Source organism: Diorhabda carinulata, chromosome X (assembly GCF_026250575.1).
Source record: "Diorhabda carinulata isolate Delta chromosome X, icDioCari1.1, whole genome shotgun sequence".
Lineage (NCBI taxonomy): Eukaryota > Metazoa > Arthropoda > Insecta > Coleoptera > Chrysomelidae > Diorhabda > Diorhabda carinulata.
Genome location: NC_079472.1, coordinates 55247217 through 55259634, shown reverse-complemented (window position 1 = coordinate 55259634; position 12418 = coordinate 55247217). Strand labels below are relative to the sequence as shown.

Here is a 12418-nt window from a genome sequence, read left to right as displayed (position 1 = left end):
TGTCAAATACAACGTTTAATTTGACGTTTGAAGTTTGTGAGTAAATAATATTTTTTTGGTTATTTTGTTGTCAGTATTTTCAAATAAAGTTGTATTAATTATGCAACAAAGGGAGGAAAAACAGCTAGAATCTGCATTAGATTCTATTATTCAAAGAGTTAATGATTTAAAACAATCGATAGCATCTATGATATTTAAAATAGAAAATGAATATGAAACAATTAACTGGCCAACTTTTTTGGACAATTATGCTTTAATATCTGGTCAAGTAAGTAATTATTTGAAAAATGACTTATCAATTCATTCACAATTCTATTTAAGCTAACTTCCCTTTCTAAAGTAATGAGTCATGATAAATGTCCAGTGTTAAGAAACCTAACTGTGTTACCATTGATGTTATCACCTGAGAGAGATGAACAACTGGCTCAAATAACAGAGCATAGAGTTACAACTTTTGCTCATGACATAGTACCCGATTATCTAAGGACAAAACTGGAACCAATGGCAGAATCTAAGATGATACAATTGGAAAACAAAGCTTTAGGTTTACAATATGATAATGCACAAGTAAATATATTTTTTGAGCAATTATCATTGAATAAATTATAGAAGTCCCTGTGGTTATGTTACTGAAATATTGTAGAATTAATATTTTTTAGATATACCTCTTAATGTTAATATATTTGTTGTAGAAACAAATAGCAACTTACCAAAAAGTTGTATCACATGTTTGGGATATTGTGAGTAAAGCACGTGAAGAATGGGAGGTAGAGTCTTCTTCCAGAGGAAATACTCAGCAAAATTCAAGTGTTTCTGATACCCACCTTCTTGTAGCTGCAGTTGGCATGGGCAAAGGATTGAAGGTAGCAATCCCATTTAATGTCATAGTATGAATTTATGCTTTGTTAAACCTTATGATTCTCTGTTTCAGATGGGCCAAGCTCCAAATGGCCAAGCAAATCCTACATCAGGTGGTATGATGGTTACAAACCAAGGAAGACCTGGAGGTCCTCCTGGACCAGGTCAGATGCCTCCTACTACGCAGGCAATGACTATGAATAAAGCTCCGTCAGCAATAAAAACAAATATTAAGAGTGCAGGTCAGATGCATCCTTATGGAAGATAAAATGGAATGTTTTGAATATATATGTAAATAAAAATGTATATTTATGATTTATTGTGTATATGTGAAGACTGTATTTATTTTTTATATTATAAATGAATTTTAGCTTAGAATATTGTATATAATATTTCCTTTTTGTTCATGTATCAGGTCGCAAATGAAAGTGTATGTTTAAAAAAGGGATGTATATTAAACATGTTTTTTAATTATCAAAGTATAGTGATTGCGAATTTATTTCTTAAAAATAATATTGCGCAAATGTAAATTTCATCCTCTACATTCTTTCTAATGTGTCATAAAAGTCTATTTATTATTATAATATAAAACAACTTTGGAAATTAGCAAGGAAAACGATGATGGATAGAATAAGAAATGAGATAATTTTAGAGAAGCTCAAATTGGTATGGACATATAAAGAAAGGAACAATACAAAACCTAATAAGATAAGAGACAAAAGCAAAAATATATAAAAAAAGAAGCAAATGAAGGCACAGAAAAACTTGACTACAACAAATAGAGCAGGAAGGGGATTCCTAAGGGAAAACAATACAGTAGTTGAATATAGTAGCAAAGGATCAGAAAGAGTGGTAAAAATGGATGAAAGGATAATGAAAACTAAAATTCCAACACTCTGAAGTTTCGAAAGAGTATAAAGAATGAAATCATGAGGAAACCAACTCATGTCACCTCTCTAATTTTCCAGGGAAAATCAAATATACTTTCATTAAAGACGTAATGGATATAAGTGAGGTGATTCAGTTTTACTAATGGACTCATTTTATAGCAGTTGAATGCTATAGAATCTTTTGAAAGGGTTGAATTACTGTTTTTGTTAAATTCTTCACAAGAACATAGTTACATACTGGCATACCCCAGAGGCTCTCAGATTGGCTAGGACATGAAAATATTCTTTTGAGCCATCTAATGTAGGTAAAAATAAATAATTAATGTAAATAAAGAACCCCCAGCTTTTGTTTTTTTATGCACTAATTAGGTTTTATATTTTTTTACGCTCTAAGAATCTAAGATATATTTTCTTATATTGTTTACAAGATCTGAGACTTTCTTAATGGTTAAACTAAATTTACTACTTTTTTTGATTTTTTTCATAAAAGTTAGCATTTTTCCATTTTAAAAGAAATAGGCTCCTAATATCGGATGATAAGTGCTCCCAATATCGGATAGAGAAGGGAAATAAGGTGCAAATATGGGCTAGAAACAACATTATACAACAATATTTCATAATAAATTTAAATTTGAAACGTAATATTAAAACGAACAGTATAAAAGAACCAAACAAATTAAACAAAAAAAAATAGTAAACTGTCGTAAATCAACACCAATCTTTTTTTTGCATTTTAGATCATAAAAAATTGTCTTTTTGTTTTGTTGATTTTTAAATAGTCTACTTCTGACTGCAGAAGTCACATGTGAAAGTCTTCCAACCTTTCTTATCATATCCAGAACAAAGTTCATGCGCCCATCTAAGAGAAAGAATGCATCTTATCCAATGCTATCCACCTGTATCATTTTTGTACGGTTGACAGCAGTAGACATATTCTTCATCATCTGTCGATACATAACGAACATTCATGTCGTCTTCGTCAGACGAATCACATTTTGGAGGAGGTTTAGCTTTGGCGGTAGTGACAGAATCCAAAACAAAACAACACTGCAAAAACTGTGAACCAACAAAACTTTCCCAAAATTCTCTCAACAACAAAAGCAATAGAAACACATCGGCTACTACACTGTGGAACGTCGGAAGCGAGGGCTTCAAGTTCGTATGATCGCCGGTGGGCTGCAGCACTTACTAGAGCCAGAATCTAGGTTTCCGAATTTAGGTGCCTATCCGATAATCGACTACTTCCCTATACAATTAAACAGTTTGACATTTTACTTTCAGAATTTGAAGATAATTGGTTATTAAAATACAAGACTGATGGTGTAATTATGAGTGTTTGTGTAGGGATAATAAACAGCATATTTAGTATGAATATCTCCAATGATTTCAGAAATTTTAACTTGAATTAAAGGACTTTAATAAATAGTGAAAATTAGAGTAATGATATAATATTCGTCTGGTATATCTTATACACAAAACTTCGAGATGCACGTTTTTAAGAATAGGTATGTCACAGCTTAGAAAGACTGCTACAGATGTCTAGCAATTACTTCGAACGTCTAATAGATGGTGTCTCATGTATGAGCAAAGAAAACTATTTCCGACAGGAATGAAGATGCATTATTAAGGAAAATCTAATTATAATTTCATAGATTTAATTCTTCCATGGCAGAAACTCCAAAAGCCACTGTCAAGTGTTGTTTTTTATCTTATTTTGCAAGTAGTTTTTTATCTTCTATACTTCCATAGTTATACTATGGGGTACTTAAAAATACATTTTTTATTGGATTGCCATTTCTGCAAATGTATTTACACTTCTATTGAAGTCGTTATTTACTAAATCTAGAGTTATGAAAGCTGTAGCAGGGCTTGAAGGTGTAAAGTATTCTTTGGATTGGAATTTTACTTTAAATTTGTCTTTTGCCAATTAAGTATTTTGGACTTTTTACGAGGGCTGTTTTTTTTCAACCTCTTATAGGCTATAAATAAATGATAAGTTTATATAAAAGAATAATTTTATATAAAGATTGGTACACCTACGGTTATTTTTCGACATAATCACAAGAGATTGAGACATTTGTCGTTACCCTTTTCAAGAAAGTTGCCGTCAATGACTCCCTTCATCATGCACATAATTACAACACCATCACTCATGATGTTTTCCCGACACACCCGACTCATTCTCCGATGTATTTCTGCAGCACTATGGCTTTCAACCTGTAGAAAACGATTCACACTTCATAATTCTCACTTGGCGGGAGTATCAATAATGTTTACGTGGGTGTAGCATAACGCCGACTGACGCCTGAATGTAAACAATGGCGGAGTGTGTAGTGCGAGAGCTTCGTAGTCGCCTACAGCGCATGCCCGCTTTCTTCTGCTCGCGTAGCATCTGCACGGAGCGATCGGAGGTTGAAGAAAAAAATTGCACTCGTACTTGAGGCAAATAATCCGTAGTATTCAGGAGAACCTCGTCCTGCGAGTTCCTTTGAAATTATCGAAAACAAATAGATATGAAATAAAACTAAAGTATTGCTTATAAAATTTATTCACTTCATGAATATTTTTACAAAAAAAAATTTAGTTGAAATTTATTATATGTTTACATTATCTTGCAGAATTTTTTTATGAATAAATTACATAACAATCAATTATTGTTCCTGTTGCTAGTGATTTATTATTTTATAACATTTGTTCGAAAAATGCAGTTTCCGCATGCGTTGCACACTTTTTCGACGATCTACTCGACATACTTAACATTTAGCACCACCACTTAATTCTTTTGGTTGTGCATTCAGATTTAGTTACTTGAAATATTCGACTTTCGATGCGTATTAAACCAAAAGAAATGTGCCGATGAACTCGCTTCGATTTTTGCTGATGAAGCACCATATTTAGTCAGCGGGTTACACTGGTTTTTAGAAGGTCTTCCAAAATCGGCTGTTATGCCAGAAAGTCTCGATGCTGTCCGTAAACTGATAATGCAAGATCGTCATGGACATTAGAGCAACGTAGAACAGTCAATTCTGAATGGTATGCCAGTATTTGTTTGCCAGAATTGTTTAAACAAAAACGTTTTTGGACGGTAAAAAGTTCGAATTGATGATCTCAGTGGTGCCAACGGTAGATCTGGAAAGGTTTATCCAAGTACATTAGGCGCGTCTGGTGTCACTTGAATCAACCATTTTTAAGTTCTGGACATTTTTTGAAAAACTGGCCAAAGATACCCTGAGGAGCAAAGTCACCCCAATTGAGGGTAGTTATTTTGTTCAGTTGTTAGTTTTCCCAACTATTAGGGACAAATCTTTTGCAAATCCTAATATTCTGTCAACATTTGATGTACACTAGAAGTGTTTGATTTCAATTCAATATAGGGAACTTGTGGTTGTGATAAGCAATTTTTTAGATAAATCTATTTAATCTTCTTAAAAACTATATTTACATAAAACTTGATTGTCAATACTGCTCCAATCTCCGATGTTTAACAACAACAACTTTACTTATGTCAAAAATAATGTGTTAGCTCTTAAAACTTTAAAGTTAGATTGAGGAAGTGAAACGAATGAACAAACTGATATAACACAGGAATCGTATTTAATAAAGTTTTGGATGGAGCTGAACAACGCATGAGATTTTTGAAGAATTTATGACCGATCAATTCCACCGGAACGAAAGGAAATGAAATAGTTGATAAGTTCGCTAAAGCGGGGACAGACAAGAACTTCATGGGACACGGATTGCTACAGAGCAATGGAAAAAGCACTAGAAAAGTAAGTAGATATAAGCAAAACCAATTATTGGACAGTCTACTAGTCCTGAGACAGGCAAATACTCTTTTGGGAAACTATAACCAGAGTAGGTCTGCTGAACTAAGTAAGAATAATCTACGGATACTAACAGGAGTTCTATCGGGACAGTGTCGCCTCAACAAATACGAGCATTACACCTGGAGCATATGAAATAGAAGATAAACATCTCTGGCAATACGCCAGCCCACATTCTAGACTTTTTAAAAGGAGTGGGATTAATGGATCAGCTGTAAACACTGAGTTCTCCGGTATCGCAGCAGAAAAGGAGGACATAATGGATCCTTTGGGTCGCAGTGTATACGAGACTCCACATCCATACATACATACCGACCAATTCTTTGAAAGTAATGGACAATACAAACCGCCACTGAAGATTAGAGGAACCGTTACCTAACGCTAAATAAAAATAAAGAACTCTCCAATTGGCCAATAACCAATGAAATAAAAGCAGAAAGGGAAGTGAATTGTGAATGGGGAATTTGTCGCAATATTCATCAATCGTTAAGCAATAATTAGGCAGCATAAAAATTGTAATGTAAACAAGAAATCACCAGTGAGTCCCTCTCTCTTTCTTTGAATGTAGTATCTTCAGCTAGAGATAATAGCATTACTGAAGGAACAGAAGTACATTCGCCACCAATATATGAGGAATGCTTTTAAAAGATCTTAACAACCAAATGGATAAAAATTAGAATTGGTAGTTTGAGGTAACCTAATGAGAAGCGATGTTGTATCAGATTAAGTTGTGCGACGATTGAGGTGTTATTAGATTTGTAACCATTGGAGATGTTAATTTATACAGGTGAGACTGTATCTCTGGCGAATCGATGAGAAAGTGACGTTTCCGTTTTCGTTAATACCGGGGAGTAGATGATCCAAAATTAGAACAGTCAATCAGCCAAACTGATCGGCGTTTCACAATAAAAAGGTTAGCAGTGATGGTAGAGCCCACAACATCTTAAGGTGAAGCGCATTAACTCAAAAAACAAGCTGAAGGACATAGTAGAGCACTGGCTCAAGTCATACTCCTTAGAATTTTGCGAATTTTCGACTTAATTATATGTACAGTGCCGTTTAATACATTTTCATTTAACTCACTAAATGTTTTCTTTCAATTTTTATAGATTACGTTATGCAGATTTCATCTCTTAAACTTTTGTGTGAAGGACAGACCCTTAGCACTTTATGAATATGTCCTTTCAATTCGTTTAAAGGAATCTGCTAGTTTTACATCATTAATTTATGAACGTACCAAGTTTGATATAAATTAGGATGTATCCTCTGAATAAAAAACTAAGTCGCACGATAAAGAGGACATAGAACAACACTATAAGCTACATAGATCAGATCGAAGTCCAGTCGTTGTTAACCGCTTTTCAAAATAAACATGTAAATAGACAAATTGGTTATTACGTAAAGGTTACATCAATAAGACTAAATCTGCTCAAGTAAAACTCACAATAAGAAAAGACATCTGACCTCTTAGTATGAATAAATAATATACAAGTACTAAAGTCATCAACCACAAAATACCTAAGGATGTATATGGGACAGAAGACTCACCTGGAAAAAGCAAATAGACTTCAAGATGAAAAAACTATACTGGTTCTTGTATATAATGCAATCATTGAGTTGAGAATGGTAAGAAATGAAGTCTGGAACCATATGATAAAAGGAAATAAAAATACTTTACATTCAGGACGTCATTAAAGAAAAAAGAAACAAACACCACAACAAACTGGATAATCATATGACTACAGTACTGTCAGAAGGTTAAATTGGACTATTCACTGGAGGATCTTCACCACGTCACTGACAGCTGAAAGCTCTCACACCAACACATTAGCCTATAGAGCAATATGTATTCTGATTGCTAATAAAGAAAGGATTAAAAAAAATTAACATATTGCTGTTTTTTTATTATTGTAACCTAAATTGTCCTAGTCAATTAGATCTTGTTTGAGAAGTTCGTGATCTTGAGATTGCGGTACATTTTATTCGATTTACGTATATGTATACACATAGGTCAAGACATTAGAAGGTTGAATTGACTGTATATGGCGCCAATACACTCTTTCTTGTGGGTACATAATTTTTTTTGCAATAATTATGGATTGAATTAAATTTATTCAGTATACATATTATTTATTGAAAAAATTCTGCTCGATTGTAATCAAAATGTAGGTACACATTAAATTCCATACTTATAGTAGTTTAAATATAAATTATAGAAACTTAAGTTTACAAATAAATCACAGTATATTCAGTTTTTATGTCATACAAGGAAATTAGTTCGTTATTCATCTTTATTTTTAATTATTAAAGATCATATTGATTGAAATAAAATAACTAATTTGTTGCTTCGTGATCAAGCTGTATATTAGGAGATTGTCTTAAAACTACATAGTTAGATAAAATGATAGTTGTCACTTTAAACGCACGTTCAAGAGTTGGATAGAACATCTATAAATGTTAACACAGATGAAAATAGTCAATTACGTTTTTCACGTGCACCTGTTCGTTCTAATTAATGGAGAATATTGGGCTGCTTATATAAGTAGAGTTGAAAAACTACAAAAATTACGTTTCCTATTGAAATACATGATGTGATCTTTGACCCGAATTAGTACGCGTAAATCGAATTATTAACATTTCTTTTCAAAATTCAAAAGTTTGTTCTAAGATTTGATTTGGCATTTCTAATGAGATTACGGCTACAGATTCGTTCAAAATGTTGCAAAAGTGTTTCCGGGAAGTTATTTCATGGCGAATGCAAGTATTTTATTGACTCCAAGCATCCAGTGAAGGTTACGAACTTATTAGCATCTTGCTTCATGTATGTCGCGTATCCACCTTTGATAACGATAATAACAGAGTTTCCCAACACCTGTTATGCACCGCTTCAAAATATGTTGGTTAATGTTAATAAATCTTTTGCAAAAACAACATCGAGTAGATATTGCAACACTAAGTTACTCAATAATCAAGATGATACTCATCGCTTTCTTCGATTAACGTGTTGGGGTTCACCATAAATTCGTTTCAGGTTAAACGGCAGATAAAGAATACTACTGGCCATCAAGTAAATCTTCGTAACTTAGTGGATTTTTGAGCAGACCATCCGGGAATTTTTACCAGGATAATGTGCCGCCACATTCTACTTATTTTTTGGCCTAACACCAAACGAAAATCATCGTTCTATCACCGCTCGAAAATCCACTTTAGGGAACTTTCCATGATTCTATTGAAACTATAAGAAAGGAATTGATTTAAGGTATTGAAGGCCATCCCAACTGAGGCTTACAATAGATATGGAAAATTGGATTAAGCGTTGACTTTCTTATATTGGCCCGAAATAAGCAGTATAAACATTATACCATAAACTAATAAAGAAGAGGAGTTGATACTTTTTAGTATCCACATGATATCTTCTCTGAGGTACTCTATATATGATGAAAGTATGTAAAGTTCCTCATGACTCATCCTGTATATTGAGCCGGTTTGAATAGTACAAGTTTATTGGCTGCCATTAACTATATTTTCCGCTAGTTAGCTAGTTTATTTTCTTACAAATACTTGGGTTGGCCAAACCTTAGATTTTTAGAACGGTAAGCTGATATGGAAGACAGACCAATAGACAGTCTTGGAGTGAGGAGTGAGGTTAGCTATGGAAGCAGTAAGTAGTGGTATTATGGGATGACTTGCAGCTTCTAACAATTCATGTTCCGCGACTTCCAGAAGACAGGATCAAAATGAAAACAAAAAACTAGAAGTTTTTGGCAAAGGCTTTGGATGTTTTTCCACAACTTCAGCGACTATGAATCTTCTCCCTGGGAAATCCAGGGAACAGTATTTAGAGGAATATAATTCTTTTATGGAGTGGCGTACTAAAAAAGGCATAAACAGCTTCACAGAAAGATTGTTATAAGATTGTTATTTGAAACTAAAATTATTTGGTTGACTTATTCAATATTCAAAGGCACCCTAACGGTAAATGACGACGTGGATATCAGTAAATACTCGAAACTCATTGCATGTTTAGAAAATAAAACAGTTGGCTATAGACCTCAAAAATCTAAAACATTTGCCCGTGAAGAAATTAATAAGTGTCTGTTGAAAGCTAGAGACGATCATTATCTGATATATAAGGTATGACAGCAAAAAATTTTAATGTAAACTTAGATATTATTTGTAACATCTTCCAGGCTGCTTTAATATTCGGAATCGCGGGAGCTCTGCGAAGCGAGGAATCATATAAAATGAAGTGTGACGATATTAATAATACCGGAAATGTTTTAATTATCAGCGAACTCAGAAAAGCATTATATCAATTTAAGCAATTCATAAATTCATTTCCACCTTCTCAGATTAGACTGCACATTAGACTTCTTAAGAGAAATAACCTCGGCCGCAATAAGGCTTTGGTCATTGTTTACTGGCTTCTACTCTTCGAACCTCTATTTCTCCATACATCCTGTGGATTTTTGTTACTGAGAAAATATTCTTGGCAATCAAAGGAACATGTTTTATTCAGCATTTATCAATTTATCAAAGCTTTCATCAAAATAGTTCCTTTTGCCAAAGTTTTTGTTACATTACCATTTGTAGCAGTCACTTAATGATCTTCATTGAAAAACTCAAACTTTTATGTATGTTACAAATGTGATTGCACCATTGTTAATACACCAATGGTCATAACAAATTAGAAGTTTGATAATTTTTTTGTTTCCACTGCTATTTTCTTTGGTTGAGGTGCTACTTATCACTTCGAACACTGTCTTACTTGGCTTCCAGTTAAATGACAATAATCTGTTTCTTTCTGCTTTGATTTTACTTTTACAAAAACTCATGTTCAACGTCGATTTACTGTTATTGGTGAAATATCTGACAATAGATTGAACTTGATAAACATTTATGAAAAATATAAAAACCAACGACCCACAAATGTCAAAACAGTTCATTACTTTTTGCAGTATAGAAATGGAAAATGCAAAACCCAAGTTGTAGGTATCAATATCTTTTCAACATATTTGTGAATTTATCTAATCCAAAAAACTACACTGGGCATACATTTCGACGCTCTTCGGCGTCTCTATTAGTGGATTCCGGTGGTGATATAATTCAACTAAAAAAGCACCGTGGGTGGAAATCCAACACAGTTGAGGAGGGCTAAATGGACGACTCAATAAAAAACAAATTGGATTCCACAGTGAAAATTTTAACAATCCAATAAGTACTAATACAACTATAGAGGATGTTATTTCTTTGAATTCGTTAAATGTTGCCAATTCAAATACCAATAGTAATGTAACTTCTTCTTCACTTCAAAATAATAATACTCTCAGTTGTTCTTTTGATATTACTATCACAAATTACCAGATAATTCACCAAGTAATGAAATTCAGATACCTAGGAATCGAGATTTCAGTATTTGGAGACGTAGAGAGCGAAGTAAGAGAGCAAACAACTAAACCCTTAAGAATAGCAGCATGTTTAAACGAAACCATATGGTGGAATAAACAAATCGGGAATATATAAGACGAAGAAACGGCGAAAACCAAAGGAATAGTGGAAGTAGCAGAGAATGCTTTCTATCAAGAAAGAAAGAATTGAATGAGCATATAAGTCGTACGGATAACAACAGACTAGTCAAGATAGCACGCGATAAATCCCCATTGGGCCGAAGGAGTAGCTGCCGATCCAGAAAAAGTTGGAGCGACAACCTTGAAGCAGGATAGGAGGCAAGGATGTCGAAGATAAAAGAGGCGACTACGCCTAACACACGGAAGAAGAAGAAGACTAATCACCATCGAGATACGAGCTCTTGCGAAATGAAAATCAACTTGTTAAGACCAGATATTTCTATTTGGGACGTTATCTATTCACAAGAATTCCAAATATCGTACTTTGAGAGTTTCGTCAAAGAATATGGGTCTTGTAACTTTACTACAATTCCTGCTTAAACATTTACGTTTTATTGGCCTTCCCTCATCCAGCATTCAATATCTGACATCGCTTACACGAGATATGAGACTTTTGCTACATATCCAAATAAATATTTATAGGAATTTTCAGTTTTTTTCACGTATCATTGGGAAGATGCTTGTTTTTTTAGCTCTTACTAGTGTACTATTCATGTTTTATCGAATAAATTCCTTGTATAACAATAAATTGTTGATTAAATCTTTGATACAACTTTGTACATACCTTACAACAATTACCTTATAAAATGGAGAAGTATTTTTGTAGAGTTATAAACATTGGACACAAGTAACTGCTTTGAAACAGTTTGAACGAGGACGAGGGTCATGCTAGATATTTTTACACAGGAATTTATTATGTTTATATTCCGGATTGGGCCTTAATTAGTTCAAATAAATTTATGAAATTTGGTGTTAAATTTGTACACGTTGCATATGACTTTCAGGCAATTATTTAGAACACAAGAGGATGTCATCAAACTTTAGTTTTGGCCAATCTTCCATCGAGCAATAGTATTTAATTAGTATGCAGGATTTAGGGAGTTAGGACAATATTAGAAAACTTGTTCTTGCCTACCGCCCACTATAATTACCACAGAAAAAATGTAAGAAAATTTGTTACCTAAGATCATCAAGTGACCTATGACCAAATCAAGAAAACTTCAGGAATTGGATTGGTAGCTGCACAGACAATTGTTAAAGATCATCTACGACTAACCAAGCGATGTTCAAGAGGTGTATCTCATTTGTTAATAAAGGAGATTAGGTCAAACTTATGATCAAAAAATTTGATAACGGGCTTAGTAAAAACATTACGGCTGATGAATCGGGCTTGTATTTCTGTATGATTTAAAACAGAGTCGGGATGAATTGAATCGTT

General features: G+C 33.5%; 1 protein-coding gene across 1 annotated transcript; it reads left to right on the top strand.

Annotated features, from left to right (window-relative positions):
• The first annotated feature begins 31 nt into the window (after positions 1-31).
• On the top strand, positions 32-1184 carry LOC130901146 (mediator of RNA polymerase II transcription subunit 8). Its single transcript, XM_057812258.1, has 4 exons — positions 32-268; positions 322-567; positions 693-863; positions 932-1184. The coding sequence occupies exons 1-4, from the start codon at positions 101-103 to the stop codon at positions 1124-1126; spliced, it is 780 nt and encodes a 259-aa protein (XP_057668241.1). The 5' UTR covers positions 32-100; the 3' UTR covers positions 1127-1184.
• The last annotated feature ends 11234 nt before the right edge of the window (positions 1185-12418 follow it).

Bases quoted from the DNA above. Each gene is read 5' to 3' on its own strand.
- LOC130901146 (XM_057812258.1), top strand. From the start codon at position 101: ATGCAACAAAGGGAGGAAAAACAGCTAGAATCTGCATTAGATTCTATT. The intron at 568-692 runs GTAAATATATTT...TATTTGTTGTAG, and splicing joins TACAATATGATAATGCACAA to AAACAAATAGCAACTTACCA. The intron at 864-931 runs GTAGCAATCCCA...TCTCTGTTTCAG, and splicing joins GCATGGGCAAAGGATTGAAG to ATGGGCCAAGCTCCAAATGG.